The sequence below is a fragment of the Entelurus aequoreus genome, linkage group LG13 (assembly GCF_033978785.1).
Source record: "Entelurus aequoreus isolate RoL-2023_Sb linkage group LG13, RoL_Eaeq_v1.1, whole genome shotgun sequence".
NCBI classification, from domain to species: Eukaryota; Metazoa; Chordata; class Actinopteri; order Syngnathiformes; family Syngnathidae; genus Entelurus; species Entelurus aequoreus.
The window spans coordinates 30,356,824-30,375,633 of NC_084743.1; the positions used below are offsets into that span (position 1 = coordinate 30,356,824).

The 18,810-nt window shown below is 43.4% G+C and overlaps 2 protein-coding genes across 2 annotated transcripts; both read left to right on the forward strand.

Annotated features, from left to right (window-relative positions):
• The first annotated feature begins 9,745 nt into the window (after nucleotides 1-9,745).
• On the forward strand, nucleotides 9,746-10,924 carry LOC133663818 (trace amine-associated receptor 13c-like). Its single transcript, XM_062068519.1, has 2 exons — nucleotides 9,746-9,918; nucleotides 10,114-10,924. The coding sequence occupies exons 1-2, from the start codon at nucleotides 9,746-9,748 to the stop codon at nucleotides 10,922-10,924; spliced, it is 984 nt and encodes a 327-aa protein (XP_061924503.1).
• A 6,679-nt stretch (nucleotides 10,925-17,603) lies between these two features.
• LOC133663819 (trace amine-associated receptor 13c-like) lies at nucleotides 17,604-18,782 on the forward strand. Its single transcript, XM_062068520.1, has 2 exons — nucleotides 17,604-17,776; nucleotides 17,972-18,782. The coding sequence occupies exons 1-2, from the start codon at nucleotides 17,604-17,606 to the stop codon at nucleotides 18,780-18,782; spliced, it is 984 nt and encodes a 327-aa protein (XP_061924504.1).
• The last annotated feature ends 28 nt before the right edge of the window (nucleotides 18,783-18,810 follow it).

Sequence of the window (18,810 nt, forward strand, 5' to 3'; positions counted from 1 at the left end):
TCAACCCACTTGGTGAAATAATCGGTCAAAGTGAGACAATATCTGTTCCCCTTAGACGACTTTTTCACAGGTCCGAAGAGGTCCACACCTAGAGCATGAATCCCAGTTCTCAGTTTAGCAAATATTTGAATGTAGACTGAGTTTTTGTATAGTTGTGCGTGAAAAGGTGAGGGATGTGTGAATAAACCCACTCACCAACCATGTACCAAGGTGATACGACCTTGATGGGCTTCAATTTAGGCGACTCGGTCTTTAATTTTTCAAAGCGCTGGCAGTCAGGACATGTGCGCACCTAAAAGCAGTAATAAAGGGAAACATATTGTAGATATGATTTGATTCCACAACACTTTGCGACCTACTACTAACTACTAACCTGAGTGTTTCAACTAAAAATAAAAATTAAAAGCAAATATCTTCCTTCTAGGAGCTTGCTTAGCCAATCCAATGTGTCCTTTGTGATGGACCGCCAATAAAACCGGGGAGCAATCTTCGCTTGCATCCTCCGTGGTCCAAAACGGCCTGCATGGGCTTCGGTTAACACAACCACTTTCTCCTCCTCTGTCCAAATGACACTTCTGTTCCCATGGTACAGGACCTCTTCTACACACACACAATATTGTAGTGAAATGGTTTCAACAATAATGTTGATTTAAAGTACAGACATTTAACATTGTTATATATTAATTAATATTAGTGAAATGGTTTCAACAATAATGTTGATTTAAAGTAGTACAGACATTTAACAGTATTATATATTAATTAATATGTTTTGCACGTTACCACGAAGACAGAAGTTCCCAGCAGCGGCCCTAACACTCCGCTTGAAATGTTTCGAAGCCTGCTGGTGTTTGACATAAGTCCCCTGGGAAAGATAAAGACGAATATCATTCAGTTACACCACCATTTTCAGGAGATTTGGATTCTATCGATTCTATCGATCGCTGTCAATGACGTAAGAGGAAATGACTATATTATAAAAAAATTTTAAAAAACCCAGCGACGGGCAGTAAGAGGAAATGACGTACGTAAGAGGAAATGACGTACGCGGAAATGACCCCGGAAGTAAATGGGGGCTAGGAAGGTTTTTGTAATGGGAAGAAAATTGGCGTGACAGCTCCGCCATGATGTCTTGTTAGTAAACACAGACACCCCCCCCCCCCACCCCCACCACCACCACCACACACACACACACACACACACACACACACACACAAACACACACACACACACACCGCCTCTTCTCTTCTCCCGCTTGTGACACAGGAAGATTTAGAAGGACGACACTGCAGCTCTCCAATAAAACACACTCAGATCTTCTGTTTCTAGCCGATACTACATAAAAAATAAGGTAAAATAACGCAGTAAGTTAGTCCCAACACTGGTCATCAGGAATCTTTTTTTTGCCTCTTTTTTTAAGTAAATATATTTATAGGTCAAATTTGTTCCCATAACATCATAGATCTTACTATAATTAACAATAACAAAATTTGTTATTATATGTGAAAATAACAAAAAACATGAACCAGACCACAGATCATGACAGAACCCCCCTTAAGGACAGATCCCAGATGTCCAAAAACAAAGCAAGATCAAGAGTCATGGGAGGGCTTATGGGGTAGCGGGGGTGCTGGAGCCAATCCCAGCTGCACACGGGCGGTAGGAGGGGTACACCCTGGACAAGTCGCCACCTCATCGCAGGGCCAACACAGATAGACAACATTCACACTCACATTCACACGCAGTCACGGGGGGACAACATGCAAACCCCACACAGAAAGATCCCGAGCCCAGGATCGAACCCAGGACTTTTGTATTGTGAAGCACACGTACTAACCCTAAATTTATTAAATGCATTTTGTAATAAAAGTGTTACACATTGCAAAAGTTATTACAAAATGCTCTTGCTGCACTTTTTTTTATAGAAAATTTAACAATTTAGTACAATATGTAATAAACCATCACAATTGTTGCCTTAGTTAAAAAAACAAAACATGAAGCATTCCATAGAAACTAGTTGGATGTTTCCTCAATCGAATGTAACTGTATCAATCAAAATTAAACTAGAGATAAAGTGTGCACTATTGTATATTAATGACACAAAAATGACCAGTGCACTAAAATGTTGGACGACATACACTCATGAAATATGGAGTATGTTATCCAAATAAAAAATAAACACATGAAACGTGTTTTCTATCAATGACCAATTGCATGTTGTCTGTTAATAATAATATGATAGAATTAGAAATAAAAATATCTGATACATTATGTAAACGCAGTTTTGTCATCCATCCACTTAAAGCTACAGGAAAATGGCTTAAATGAAAGAACATGATGAAAGGTATGTTCTAACTTCCCCTACCCCCGCGACCTTGAGAGGGACAAGCGGGAGAACAAGGATGATTGATTTGCAATTAATGGCTTATGAAACAATAACAGATAATAGACCAAACTTTTAAGCCAGTAACAATGATAGAATTAGCACAGATGAGATATACTAGCATATTACACATTAAGGAGGGAGATAGGAGGACACAAGCGCTATTACAGCTATGTGAGCTACAATACTAACTAAGTCCTGCTCATATGTCAGTATCAACAGAAAACATGCTTGCCTAAAAGAGTAAAGACAAGAATAAAAAGGAAAGCAAAATAACCAGCGAATACAAACATCGGGAAATACAGATACGTGAAGCAAGACGAAGGTTCAAGTCAGATTTCAATTAAACAAACCTGTCATCCTTCCAGACATTTTAGAACAGGGGTGTCCAAACAAACACACTTTAAGTTGCTGCAATTTCGCCACCATCTTGTGGTCGATGTTAGTGTTCAAGGTCAATGACCATGAGGTCTATTTGGAAGTGTCCAGAGCAAAGTATTGATTTTTATGACCCAATCCGAACAACCTTTCTCGCTCATGATGCAAATATGTTATAACCAACACAGAGAGTTAACACACGTAACACATAACACATCTCCTGCTCATTGAACTGTGTTGACATCACACAGAATTAGAATAAATAGTTTTAAAAAAAACAACAACTAAAGTTAGTGTAGTGATTTCGATATCAAATGTATTACATTACCTAAATATTTAATATCTATATCACTACACTAACTTTAGAACTATATTTATATATATATATATATATATATATATATATATATATATATATATATATATATATATATATATATATATATATATATATATATATATATATATATATATACACATAGATGTACATACATACATACATATATATATATATATATATATATAGATGTACATACATACATACATCTATATATATATGTATGTATGTACATCTATATATATATATATATATGTAGATGTACATACATACATACATATATATATATATATATATATTCACACACATATGCTGTATATACACGCACACATACATATATACACATATCCTCTATATTTACACATATATACATATAAATATATATATATATATATATATATATATATATATATATATATATATATATATATATATATATATATATATATATATATATATATATATATATATATATATCAGTGGCGTGCGGTGACGTTCATGTCAGGTGAGGCACTGACTTTATCACAGTCAGATTTACAAACATATGAACCCTAAAGAGTATCTTATTCACAATTTGATTGGCAGCAGTTAACGGGTTATGTTTAAAAGCTCATACCAGCATTCTTCCCTGCTTGGCACTCAGCATCAAGGGTTGGAATTGGGGGTTAAATCACCAAAAATTATTCCCAGGCACGGCGCCGCTGCTGCCCACTGCTCCCCTCACCACCCAGGGGGTGAACAAGGGGATGGGTCAAATGCAGAGTACAAATTTCACCACACCTAGTGTGTGTGTGACAATCATTGGTACTTTAACCTAACTTTAACTTTACACTTACAAACTGTAGCACACAATAAAGCACATTTAATTAAAAAAACGTTATTATGGTCTTACCTTTACTTATAAATGCGGGAGCGTTGTGAATGAATGAAATATGAAATCCGCGCTGCATTCTGCAGGTGTACCTAATGTTGTGTCCCTGTTCACGGCTCCTCCGGCGCGCCACGCGAGCATTGTTGTTTTTGCACTTTTTGGCTTCTTGTTAAGTGACTTTTTTTGGGTGGATTCGGTCTTGCACGTGGAGGGTTTGGGTGTGGGCTTTGGTTGGTGTGGCGCTCCCGTCGGGCGATGCATTCTGCGGCGGGAGTGTTAACCGGCACCAGGAGGCGGGGTTGTGATACGAGCCTCACAAAGTGTGTCTTGGCAGCAGTTTTATGATCGCTCAGCACTAAAAATACGTTACACACATACAGTTGTTGACAAAATACACTGTACATTATATACCTCAGCTAACTAAACTATGGAAATGTATAATATAATTCATATAGCAATACCGTCTCACTGCACAGCAGGCCAGCAGTTAGCAGAGTCATTGCGCACAATCCATGTTGAGGGCGAGGCACAACGCAGTGACGTGCCTCAACTGGCTAAAACACCGGCCAAACTTATCTTCTTCATCCCTAACAGGTTTGCTTTTGCCTTTTTTATTAAACAATACTATTTGACCTAAACTTGAATTCAATTAAATGCATACAGAGTAAAATCAATAGGCTTCATGGGAAAGCACTTCCTCAACATCATGAATTTAATGCAAAATTTAAAAATATCATCCATCCATCCATCCATTTTCGACCGCTTGTCTTCTTCTGCTTGCAGCGCGCTCGGACACGCCCCAGCTCGCGCTGGGTGCAGCACGCCCACGCAGCGACAGGGCTGCAGGCAATTGTGCATCAGCGCACCTGGACCTGATGAGAGGGAGCGGCATAAAAGCCAGCGGACCCAAGAGACCTTTGCCAGAACGTAGCCAATCTCCTTGAGTAAGCATCACGTCTGGCACCCTTCCCTCGTTCCTTGCTCGCCTTCTTTGTGCTCTTCCTCGTTCCCGTGTTGATGTCCTTTGTGTCTTCCACAGTGTCTTCCCTGTTGCCCGTGATCGTGTCTTGCCTCACGACCTCCTCCCGGATCTCTGCTTGCCTTCCCCGATCCTCGACCACTGCTTGGACACGGACATCGTTGCCTCTCTCCAGCCCCCGACTGCTTGCTTCCCCGCTGACTGCCTCTTCGCCTTCTCCCTTGGATTTGACAAAAGATCCATTCAACACGCACCGACAACATACTCTGGTAAATCTCACATTGTTAATTCCACACATCGTCTGCACTCATTCACTTGTGGTAGCATACACACCCCACACATTCATCAAAGGTTTTAATAAACCTGGTAAACCGCATTCTGCCTTGGTGTCGCCTCCTTCCCTTTGACTGATGATACACAACAAGCTCATCACGACTTGGCGGTAGGTCGCCAGACCAAGTGTCCCCGCAACCAGCGAGGGAGAGTCAGGTGGCGGCGACGTGTTGAACGCCGCTGCACCTGGCAAGGCGGGCGACCCGGGAACGGCCACATGCGTGGCCGACGGGGAGGTGGGTGCACTTGGCGAGGCGGGCGACCAGGAAACGGCCACATCCGTGGCCGACGGGGAGGTGGGCGCGTCATCGGCGTGGCAGGCATGGAAGCAGGGCGTGGCAGGCGTGGGTGCAGCGCACGTTGTCAGTGTGGCAGGCGTGGGTGCAGCAGACGACAAAGCTTGGCGTGGTGCGGCAGACGACGAGGCTTGGCGTGGTGCGGCAGACGACGAGGCTTGGCGTGGTGCGGCAGACGACGAGGCTTGGCGTGGTGCGGCAGACGACAAGGCTTGGCGTGGTGCGGCAGACGACGAGGCTTGGCGTGGTGCGGCAGACGGCGGCGCTTGGCGTGGTGCGGCAGACGGCGGCGCTTGGCGTGGTGCGGCAGATGGCGGCGCTTGGCATGGAGCAGCTAATGCCACTTGGCGTGGAGCACCTACTGGCACTTGGCATGGAGCAGCTACTGGCACTTGGCGTGGAGCAGCTACTGGCACTTGGAGTGGAGCAGCTACTGGCACTAGGCGTGGAGCAGCTACTGGCACTAGGCGTGGAGCAGCTACTGGCACTTGGTGTGGAGCAGGAAAGGTCGCTAGCCATGGAGCAGAAAGGGTCTCTAGCCGTGGAGCAGGAAGAGTCGCTAGCCTTGGCTTTGGTGGAGGTGGCCTAGCTGGGAGTTGCGGCTTGGCACGCCGAAGAACCGGTGGTGGTGGCCGGGCCGGAGGTTGCTGACTGGCTGGGCGCAGCTGAGCCACTCCACAAGCACAGCTCCCAGCCCTAGCCCCCCCCTCAAGGAGCGGATACCAGACGCACTCCTTGCGGTCTGGAACCATCTTTAGGGGTGGGTGGAGGGAGGACAGGAGAAGGGTAGAATCCTCCCCTTTAATTTGTTCAAAAAGTCTTTCTTCAACCCCCACCTGAGGTTGTGTGGGAGGACAAAAAGAACATTTCTGTGACGTGGGCGGGCTTGAGTCTTGGGGGGCGGAGCATGAAATTTACCAGGTGACTTGGACTGACTAGCTCTGATATCTAAGAACATGTTTTGGTAAAGTTATATCATGGATTTAGTGTCTTTTGGGGCCGGGTGATCGAAAGAAACACAATTTCGGAAAAAAAATTCCTGGTCCAAGACGTCATCAGGGAGCGGCCGGGCTGGCTGCAGCCTGTATCGGTCCGAGGGAGGAGCTTGCTGGATCGACGCATCCTGCCGTCTAGTAGAAGCCCTTCCGTCTCTGCCGGCGCGTCCGGCGACGCGGCAACGTCCCCGGGCCACACGGATCAACTTGCCGCTGGAAGCTGAAGTGCATCCGACTTTGAAACTAAAAAGGAAAATGACAGTGACCGATAAAGTGGAAGAGGGTTCAGAGGATGACAATGATGAGGATGATTACTATTTCATACACTCGCCACTTCGGCTCCCAGCTCAGCAATCAGAACCAACTCAAGGGACGCCTGTCATGATACACGACGCGAGTGAACTTGACCAAAGCAGAGCTGCAACACCTGTACCATTAGAGGACATTGATGACAACCAACAGGAAAACCAGGATGTTCATAGTGACAATTCACCTGATACTGGGGAATGGGCACCGCTGCTTATAATGGACAACACGAGAGGAAGCGAAGCAGAAGTGAGATATGAGAGACCTCAGCGACAGCGAAGACCGCCAAAGATCTTCCGATATGATACATTTGGATCCCCATCCTGTTACAGTATTGCTGAAACACTCCTTTATGCAAGACCTCAGATATGGACACAACCAGTGTCGTCATGGAACGACCAGCGCCTTTACTTGTACGGTACGTAGACGGATACCCACTTACAACAGTTACCACTGTTGAAGACTTATGGAAGTAAAAAAACTAACAGAATGTATCAAAAGAGTTCCAGAGTATGATCCATGTTTGCTCATGAATTGCAAAAACAGAATGTATCAAAAAAGTTCCAGCCTGTAAATCCATCTTTACTCATGTTTGAAGTGCAAAAACAGAATGTATCAAAAGAGTTCAAGCTTGTAAACTTCTCTTGGCACATGTTTAATGGTGGTTAAAAATCTAATGATAAATGTAAGGATGTTGAGGACAACATTTAATTTTGAGGGGGAGTATGTGACAGGATGTAAATTTAGGTACTAGTAGAATACAGTCATTGTAAGTAGCAGAGTAAGCTCTTGAGTTGTATTACTATGTCATTTTATATTTGCAACTTAAAATTGTTTATTATTAATGGCAACAGTAAAGCACCGTTATTTGTATTATATGGAGCTAATGTTATTGTAATGCCAGCATTAATAAGAGCTGGACGGCTCCAGCAGGGGGCGCTATATTAGGGGACACCTGACTTCCTCCTTGCAGTCATTACAGACGTGGGCAGAACGAAGTTGTGTCCTCGTATCTGTATAACTCAAACATCTCCCTTCCCAGGGCGATTACACGGCGTCTTCAGTAATGCGGACACGGTATCGATCCGTTGTGGTGAAGAAGGAGCTGAGCCAGAAGGCAAAGCTCTCAATTTACTGGTTTATCTACATTCCCATACTCACCTATGGTCATGATCTTTGGGTTATGACCGAAATGACAAGATCACGGGTGCAAGCGGCTGAAATGACTCTCCCTTAGAGATAGGGTGAGAAGCTTTGTCATCCGGGAGGAGCTCAAAGAAAAGCCGCTGCTCCTCCACATCGAGAGGAGCCAGATGAGGTGGTTTGAGCATCTAGTCTGGATGCCACCCGAACGCCTCCCTAGGGAGGTGTTTAGGGCACGTCCGACCGGTAGGAGGCCACGGGGAACACCCAGGACACGCTGGGAAGACTATGTCTCCCGGCTGGCCTGGGAATGCCTCGGGATCCCCTGGCAGGAGCTGGACGAAGTGGCTGCGGAGTGGGGAGTCTGGGCTTCCCTGCTTAGGCTGCTGCCCCCGCGACCCGACCTCAGATAAGCGGAAGAAGATGACTGGATGGATGGATGGACAGACACCACTACTGTTGTCTTATATTTTCCACAAAAAAAAACAGAAGCATAATACTTATGTCTACACAAATATAAAGCTGTGTCATCAGGAATCTTTTTTTTTGCCTCTTTTTTGAAGTAAATATATTTATAGGTCAAAATTGTTCCCATAACATCATACATATTACTATAATTAATAATAACACAATTGGTTATGATTATGCAAACCAGTTGTTGCAGCAGCTGTCCAGGTGGCTGGTCTCAGGTGATCATTGAGGTTCACCTGCTGGATGTGGAGGTCCTGGGCTGGCATGGTTACACGTGGTCTGCGGTTGTGAGGCCTGTTGGATGTACTGGCAAATTCTCTGAAACGCCTTTGAAGACGGTTTATGGTAGAGAAATTAACATTCAATTCACGAGCAACAGCTTTGGTGGACATTCCAGCAGTAAGCATGCCAACTGCACGCTCCCTCAAAACTTGCGACATCTGTGGCATTGTGCTGTGTGATAAAACTGCACATTTCAGAGTGGCCTTTTATCGTGGGCAGCCTAAGGCACATACGTGCAATAATCATGCTGTTTAATCAGCATCTTGATAAGCCACACCTGTGAGGTGGGATGGATTATTTTAGTAAAGAAGAAATGCTCACTAACAGATTTTGGACAGATTCTTGAACACTATTTGAGTGGAATAGGTATTTTGTGTGTATAGTAAAAGTTTTAAATCTTTGAGTTCAATTCATGAAAAATTCGAGCAATAACAAATCTGTTGTGTTTATATTTTTATTCAGTCTATTTACCTTCTTGTGTAGCAGTGAGCAATGATGACCATAACATCTAGATTATTGTTGGCACTGGAACTAAACATTCAGAAATATTGGAATTTTTTTATGTACTTTTTGCTCTTAAACTAGAAAAAAAGACCTTATTGTGAGGCACACGCACTAACCCCTGTTACTATTATTATTGTTATTGTTATTGTTATTATCATGCTTGTATGTTATTATTATCATCATGTTTGTATGTTATTGGTACGCTGACCCCAGCCAAACATCCAACCCCCTAAAGGGCAATGCCCACTTGGGTCCGCCTCACAACCTATGTTTCATGTATTACGCTGTGTGTTTACGGTCATCCAGGGGACTTCAAACAGTGGCAGTTTGCTCCACCAATGAGAGCTCAGCAAGTCATTGACGTCGGCTCACTGAAGGGGAGATTCAACACAGATGAAGACATAAATGAGATTTATGAAGAAAAGGTTTGGACAGAAATCTGGCAGAGTTCAAGCTTCTTCTTCCAGACCATGGAGATCGAGGACAAATCAAAGCTCTGCTTTCCTCAGCTCATCAACATATCCTGCCTGAAGCCCACATCTCATTGGTCTGAAGGTGTTCTTTTGAGCGTTCTGTTGTCCATCATCTGCATCTTCACAGCGATTCTCAACCTGCTGGTCATCATCTCAATCTCCCATTTCAGGCACTTATTCATTTTCACAGCTCACAGCAACATGTTCCTAATGTAGCCTGTTGCATGACATTTATACTGTCTTCAATGTGTCGTTTTCAATGTCCTATCTCATTTTCTGTGTGAACTGTAATTATCTCTTGCCTTTAATTCTCTTTAGTCCACTAAGTACATAAGTTGTCTTCTTTATTTCTTCTTTGTTTCCAGGCAGCTCCACACTCCCACCAACTTCCTTCTCCTCTCTCTGGCTGTCTCTGACTTTCTGGTGGGCCTTCTGGTGATGCCTGGAGAAATAGTGCGACAAACATCCTGTTGGACTCTTGGTGATGTCATGTGCTTGTTGTATAAGTATGTGACCTACTTCATGACGTCTGCCTCAGTCGGAAACATGGTACTGATATCAGTTGACCGTTATGTTGCTATTTGTGATCCTCTGCGTTATAACACCAAAGTCACTGTAAAAAGAGTTCAACTTTGTGTTTGCTTTTGTTGGTTCTTTGCTCTCCTCTACAACAGCATCATTTTGAAAAATCAAATGGCTCATCCTGGAAAGTATCAATCCTGCAATGGAGAGTACTCTGTTTTTATTGACAACAATGCAGGAATTATTGATGTTGTCTTGACCTTCATCCTTCCTCTCAGCATCATCGTCACTCTGTACATGAGAGTATTTGTGGTTGCTTTGTCTCAGGCCCGAGCCATGCGCACTCATGTTACATCAGTCAAACCACAACATAAAGTCGCTGCAAGAGCAAAGAAGTCAGAATTGAAGGCAGCCAGGACTCTTGGTGTCCTTGTCCTTGTCTTCCTCATGTGTTTCTGTCCATTTTACATTGTTACTCTTACAGGTGTCTCTGTTGCTACATTTCTAATGCTTGTGATTGATGTGTTTTATTTCAACTCACTTTTAAACCCTTTGATATATGCCTTGTTTTATTCTTGGTTCAGAAGAGCCACAAGACTCATCATCACCCTGCACATACTGCAGCCTGGCTCCCGGGGGGACAACATTCTGTAAATAAAAGGGTCATATTCATTTTCAGTGGAGATCACATAAATCAGTTAACCAGTTGCTTGATGTCATTATTTGATATCTCTTTTCTCTAGATAGAGTACATTTTATTGGGATTTATGTACTTTCCTGTATACGTTGGCCATATAAAGTGAATTTTATTTGATGAATCTTTTTGCTGGAAATGACAACGCAACAACAGACTCTTAGACTTTGTGATAGAGATCGTCATGAAAAAATACTGCACTATTGAAATGTTTTCATACCATTTTGAGGAAACAGTCATGTGCACCATTCTTTGAAAAGCTCTCCCTTATTTTAGAGCGGTGGGGCAAGCGGTGGATATTGGATGGATGGATGAAAGGGTTCTCAACCTTTATTCTTTGAAGTACCCTACCCCTTTATGGAATAGTCATGCATTATGTAACAATGTAAAAGATTTCCTCATAATGCCTCATGTTGTAATCATCCATCCATCCATCCATTTCCTACCGCTTGTCCCTTATGGGGTAGCGGGGGTGCTGGAGCCTATCCCAGCTGCACACGGGCGGTAGGACGGGTACACCCTGGACAAGTCGCCACCTCATCGCAGGGCCAACACAGATAGACAACATTCACACTCACATTCACACGCAGTCACGGGGGAGAACATGCAAACTCCACACAGAAAGATCCCGAGCCCAGGATCGAACCCAGGACCTTTGTATTGTGAGGCACATGTACTAACCCTAAATTTATTGAATGCATTTTGTAATAAACGTGTTACACATTGCAAAAGTTATTACAAAATGCTCTTGCTGCACTTTTTTTTTATAGAAAATTTAACAATTTAGTACAATATGTAATAAACCATCACAATTGTTGCCTTAGTTAAAAAAACAAAACATGAAGCATTCCATAGAAACTAGTTGGATGTTTCCTCAATCGAATGTAACTGTATCAATCAAAATTAAACTAGAGATACATTTTGCACTATAGTATATTAATGACACAAAAATGACTAGTGCACTGAAATGTTGGACGACATACACTCATGAAATATGGAGTATGTTATTCAAATAAAAAATAAACACATGAAACGTGTTTTCTATCAATGACCAATTGCATGTTGTCTGTTCATAATAATATGATAGAAATAGAAATAAAAATATCTGATACATTATGTAGACACAGTTTTGTCATCCATCCACTTAAAGCTACAGGAAAAAGGCTTAAATGAAAGAACATGATGAAAGGTATGTTCTAACTTCCCCTACCCCCGCAACCTTGAGCGGGACAAGCGGGAGAACAAGGATGATTGATTTGCAATTAATGGCTTATGAAACAATAACAGATAATAGACCAAACTATTAAGCCAGTAACAATGATTTACATTAAACAAACCTGTCATCCTTACAGACATTTTAGAACAGGGGTGTCCAAACTACGGCCCACGGGCCAAGTGTGGCCCGACGACGTGTTCAGTCTGGACAGTAAGACGTCAACAGTTTAATAAGAAGCCTGAAGTATGTCTTGAGTTTAATTTTATTTACCTGAGAATTAAGTTGCTGCAATTTCGCCACCATCTTGTGGTCGATGTTAGTGTTCAAGGTCAATGACCATGAGGTCTATTTGGAAGTGTCCAGAGCAAAGTATTGATTTTTATGACCCAATCCGAACAACCTTTCTTGCTCATGATGCAAATATGTTATAACCAACACAGAGAGTTAACACACGTCACACATAACACATCTCCTGCTCATTGAACTGTGTTAACATCACACAGAATTGGAATAAATAGTTTAAAAAAAAAAAAAAACTAAAGTTAGTGTAGTGATTTCGATATCAAATGTATTACATTACCTAAATATTTAATATCTATATCACTACACTAACTTTAGAACTATATATATATATATATATATATATTCATATATGTATATATATATATATATATATATATATATATATATATATATATATATATATATATATATATATATATATATATATATATATATATATATATATATATATATATATATATATTTATATATATATAAATATATATAGATGTACATACATACATAGATATATATAGATGTACATACATACATAGGGAATAAGCGGTAGAAAATGGATGGATGGATGGAATAGATGTACATACATACAGATATATATATATATATATATATATATATATATATATATATATATATATATATATATATATATATATATATATATATATTCACATACATATACTGTATATACATGCACACATACATATATACACATATACTCTATATTTACACATACATACATATAAATATATATATATATATATATATATATATATATATATATATATATATATATATATATATATATATATATATATATATATATATATATATATATATATATATATATATATATACACACACACACTATATATATTAGGGCTGTAAATCAGATTAATCACAATCTTGATTAATTATTATTAATCACAGCTTATTATTTGCTTTCATTAATAACATTTGCTTAAGAAAATACCCCTATACTTTGATATAAATGCAATTTTGTAGTCAGAATGTCATGGATGTGTTTTAAATATTTTACTGAACTGCAAGTCATTGGTTTGCTCAAAACTTGGTCACTTTAAGAATAGTAAGAATTAAGTTTACGGGTAGCAAATGTTCTCAAAACCCCGGCCAAACTTATCTTCTTTACCCCTAACAGGTTTGCTTTTGCCTTTTTTTTTAAACAATACTATTTGACCTAAACTTGAATTCAATTAAATGCATACAGAGTAAAATCAATAGGCTTCATGGGAAAGCACTTCCTCAACATCATAAATTTAATGCAAAATTTAAAAATATCATCCATCCATCCATCCATTTTCTACCGCTTGTCTTCTTCTTCTGCTTGCAGCGCGCTCGGACGCGCCCCTGCTCGCGCTGGGTGCAGCACGCCCACGCAGCGACAGGGCTGCAGGCAATTGTGCATCTGCGCACCTGGACCTGATGAGAGGGAGCGGCATAAAAGCCAGCGGACCCAAGAAACCTTCGCCAGAACGTAGTCAATCTTCTTGAGTAAGCATCACGTCTGGCACCCTTCCCTCGTTCCTTGCTCGCCTTCTTTGTGCTCTTCCTCGTTCCCGTGTTGATGTCCTTTGTGTCTTCCACAGGGTCTTCCCTGTTGCCCGTGATCGTGTCTTGCCTCACGACCTCCTCCCGGATCTCTGCTTGCCTTCCCCGATTCTCGACCACTGCTTGGACACGGACATCGTTGCCTCTCTCCAGCCCCCGACTGCTTGCTTCCCCGCTGACTGCCTCTTCGCCTTCTCCCTTGGATTTGACAAAAGATTCATTCAACACGCACCGACAACATACTCTGGTAAATCTCACATTATTAAATCCACACATTGTCCGCACTCATTCACTTGTGGTAGCATACACACCCCACACATTCATCAAAGGTTTTAATAAACCTGGTAAACCGCATTCTGCCTTGGTGTCGCCTCCTTCCCTTTGACTGATGATACACAACAAGCTCATCACGACTTGGCGGTAGGTCGCCAAACCAAGTGTCCCCGCAACCAGCGAGGGAGAGTCAGGTGGCGGCGACGCGTTGAATGCCGCTGCACCTGGCAAGGCGGGCGACCCGGGAACGGCCACATGCGTGGCCGACGGGGAGGTGGGTGCACTTGGCGAGGCGGGCGACCTGGGAACGGCCACATGAGCGGCCGACGGGGAGGTGGGTGCACTTGGCGAGGCGGGCGACCAGGAAACTGCCACATCCGTGGCCGACGGGGAGGTGGGCGCGTCATCGGCGTGGCAGGCATGGAAGCAGGGCGTGGCAGGCGTGGGTGCAGTGCACGTTGTCAGTGTGGCAGGCGTGGGTGCAGCAGACGACGAAGCTTGGCGTGGTGTGGCAGACGACAAGGCTTGGCGTGGTGCGGCAGACGACGAGGCTTGGCGTGGTGCGGCAGACGGCGGTGCTTGGCGTGGTACGGCAGACGGCGGCGCTTGGCATGGTGCGGCAGACGACGAGGCTTGGCGTGGTGCGGCAGACGGCGGCGCTAGGCTTGGTGCGGCAGATGGCGGCGCTTGGCATGGAGCAGCTAATGCCACTTGGCGTGGAGCAGCTACTGGCACTTGGCGTGGAGCAGCTACTGGCACTTGGAGTGGAGCAGCTATTGGCACTAGGCGTGGAGCAGCTACTGGCACTTGGAGTGGAGCAGCTATTGAAACTAGGCGTGGAGCAGCTACTGGCACTTGGCGTGGAGCAGCTACTGGCACTTGGAGTGGAGCAGCTATTGGCACTAGGCGTGGAGCAGCTACTGGCACTTGGCGTGGAGCAGCTACTGGCACTTGGTGTGGAGCAGGAAAGGTCGCTAGCCATGGCCATGGAGCAGAAAGGGTCTCTAGCCGTGGAGCAGGAAGAGTCGCTAGCCTTGGCTTTGGTGGAGGTGGCCTAGCTGGGAGTTGCGGCTTGGCACGCCGAAGAACCGGTGGTGGTGGCCGGGCCGGAGGTTGCTGACTGGCTGGGCGCAGCTGAGCCACTCCACAAGCACAGCTCCCAGCCCTAGCCCCCCCCTCAAGGAGCGGATACCAGACGCACTCCTTGCGGTCTGGAACCATCTTTAGGGGTGGGTGGAGGGAGGACAGGAGAAGGGTAGAATCCTCCCCTTTAATTTGTTCAAAAAGTCTTTCTTCAACCCCCACCTGAGGTTGTGTGGGAGGACAAAAAGAACATTTCCGTGACGTGGGCGGGGCTTGAGTCTTGGGGGGCGGAACATGAAATTTACCAGGTGACTTGGACTGACTAGCTCTGATATCTAAGAACATGTTTTGGTAAAGTTATATCATGGATTTAGTGTCTTTTGGGGCCGGGTGATCGAAAGAAACACAATTTCGGAAAAAAAATTCCTGGTCCAAGACGTCATCAGGGAGCGGCCGGGCTGGCTGCAGCCTGTATCGGTCCGAGGGAGGAGCTTGCGGGATCGACGCGTCCTGCCGTCTAGTAGAAGCCCTTCCGTCTCTGCCGGCGCGTCCGGCAACGCGCCAATGTCCCCGGGCCACACGGATCAACTTGCCGGAAGAACAAAGAAAAGCCGCTGCTCCTGCACATCGAGAGGAGCCAGATGAGGTGGTTTGAGCATATAGTCTGGATGCCACCCGAACGCCTCCCTAGGGAGGTGTTTAGGGCACGTCCGACCGGTAGGAGGCCACGGGGAACACCCAGGACACGCTGGGAAGACTATGTCTCCCGGCTGGCCTGGGAATGCCTCGGGATCCCCTGGCAGGAGCTGGACGAAGTGGCTGCGGAGTGGGGAGTCTGGGCTTCCCTGCTTAGGCTGCTGCCCCCGCGACCCGACCTCAGATAAGCGGAAGAAGATGACTGGATGGATGGATGGACAGACACCACTACTGTTGTCTTATATTTTCCACAAAAAAAAACAGAAGCATAATACTTATGTCTACACAAATATAAAGCTGTGTCATCAGGAATCTTTTTTTTTGCCTCTTTTTTGAAGTAAATATATTTATAGGTCAAAATTGTTCCCATAACATCATACATATTACTATAATTAATAATAACACAATTGGTTATGATTATGCAAACCAGTTGTTGCAGCAGCTGTCCAGGTGGCTGGTCTCAGGTGATCATTGAGGTTCACCTGCTGGATGTGGAGGTCCTGGGCTGGCATGGTTACACGTGGTCTGCGGTTGTGAGGCCTGTTGGATGTACTGGCAAATTCTCTGAAACGCCTTTGAAGACGGTTTATGGTAGAGAAATTAACATTCAATTCACGAGCAACAGCTTTGGTGGACATTCCAGCAGTAAGCATGCCAACTGCACGCTCCCTCAAAACTTGCGACATCTGTGGCATTGTGCTGTGTGATAAAACTGCACATTTCAGAGTGGCCTTTTATCGTGGGCAGCCTAAGGCACATACGTGCAATAATCATGCTGTTTAATCAGCATCTTGATAAGCCACACCTCTGAGGTGGGATGGATTATTTTAGCAAAGAAGAAATGCTCACTAACAGATTTTGGATAGATTTTGGAACACTATTTGAGTGGAATAGGTATTTTGTGTGTATAGTAAAAGTTTTAAATCTTTGAGTTCAATTCATGAAAAATGCGAGCAATAACAAATCTGTTGTGTTTATATTTTTATTCAGTCTATTTACCTTCTTGTGTAGCAGTGAGCAATGATGACCATAACATCTAGATTATTGTTGGCACTGGAACTAAACATTCAGAAATATTGGAATTTTTTTATGTACTTTTTGCTCTTAAACTAGAAAAAAAGACCTTATTGTGAGGCACACGCACTAACCCCTGTTACTATTATTATTGTTATTGTTATTGTTATTATCATGCTTGTATGTTATTATTATCATCATGTTTGTATGTTATTGGTACGCTGACCCCAGCCAAACATCCAACCCCCTAAAGGGCAATGCCCACTTGGGTCCGCCTCACAACCTATGTTTCATGTATTACGCTGTGTGTTTACGGTCATCCAGGGGACTTCAAACAGTGGCAGTTTGCTCCACCAATGAGAGCTCAGCGAGTCATTGACGTCGGCTCACTGAAGGGGAGATTCAACACAGATGAAGACATAAATGAGATTTATGAAGAAAAGGTTTGGACAGAAATCTGGCAGAGTTCAAGCTTCTTCTTCCAGACCATGGAGATCGAGGACAAATCAAAGCTCTGCTTTCCTCAGCTCATCAACATATCCTGCCTGAAGCCCACATCTCATTGGTCTGAAGGTGTTCTTTTGAGCGTTCTGTTGTCCATCATCTGCATCTTCACAGCGATTCTCAACCTGCTGGTCATCATCTCAATCTCCCATTTCAGGCACTTATTCATTTTCACAGCTCACAGCAACATGTTCCTAATGTAGCCTGTTGCATGACATTTATACTGTCTTCAATGTGTCGTTTTCAATGTCCTATCTCATTTTCTGTGTGAACTGTAATTATCTCTTGCCTTTAATTCTCTTTAGTCCACTAAGGACATAAGTTGTCTTCTTTATTTCTTCTTTGTTTCCAGGCAGCTCCACACTCCCACCAACTTCCTTCTCCTCTCTCTGGCTGTCTCTGACTTTCTGGTGGGCCTTCTGGTGATGCCTGGAGAAATAGTGCGACAAACATCCTGTTGGACTCTTGGTGATGTCATGTGCTTGTTGTATAAGTATGTGACCTACTTCATGACGTCTGCCTCAGTAGGAAACATGGTACTGATATCAGTTGACCGTTATGTTGCTATTTGTGATCCTCTGCATTATAACACCAAAGTCACTGTAAAAAGAGTTCAACTTTGTGTTTGCTTTTGTTGGTTCTTTGCTCTCCTCTACAACAGCATCATTTTAAAGGATCAGCTGGCTCATTCTGGAAAGTATCAGTCCTGCTATGGAGAGTGTGCCGTTATTATTGACTTCAATGAAGGAATTATTGATGTCGTCGTGACCTTCATCCTTCCTCTCAGCATCATTGTCACTCTGTACATGAAAGTATTTGTGGTTGCTTTGTCTCAGGCCCGAGCCATGCGCACTCATGTTACATCAGTCAAACCACAACATAAAGTCGCTGTAAGACCAAAGAAGTCAGAATTGAAAGCAGCCAGGACTCTTGGTGTCCTTGTCCTTGTCTTCCTCACGTGTTTCTGTCCATTTTACATTGTTACTCTTACAGGTGTCTCTGTTACTGCATATCTAATGCTTGTGATTAATGTGTTCTATTTCAACTCCTTTTTAAACCCTTTGATATATGCCCTGTTTTATTCTTGGTTCAGAAGAGCCACAAGACACATCATCACCCTGCACATACTGCAGCCTGGCTCCCGGGGGGACAACATTCTGTAAATAAAAGGGTCATATTCATTTTCAGTGG

Coding starts and splice junctions, on each gene's coding strand:
- LOC133663818 (XM_062068519.1), top strand. CDS start 9,746: ATGGAGATCGAGGACAAATCAAAGCTCTGCTTTCCTCAGCTCATCAAC. Junction 9,919..10,113: donor ATCTCAATCTCCCATTTCAG/GCACTTATTCAT, acceptor CTTTGTTTCCAG/GCAGCTCCACACTCCCACCA.
- LOC133663819 (XM_062068520.1), top strand. CDS start 17,604: ATGGAGATCGAGGACAAATCAAAGCTCTGCTTTCCTCAGCTCATCAAC. Junction 17,777..17,971: donor ATCTCAATCTCCCATTTCAG/GCACTTATTCAT, acceptor CTTTGTTTCCAG/GCAGCTCCACACTCCCACCA.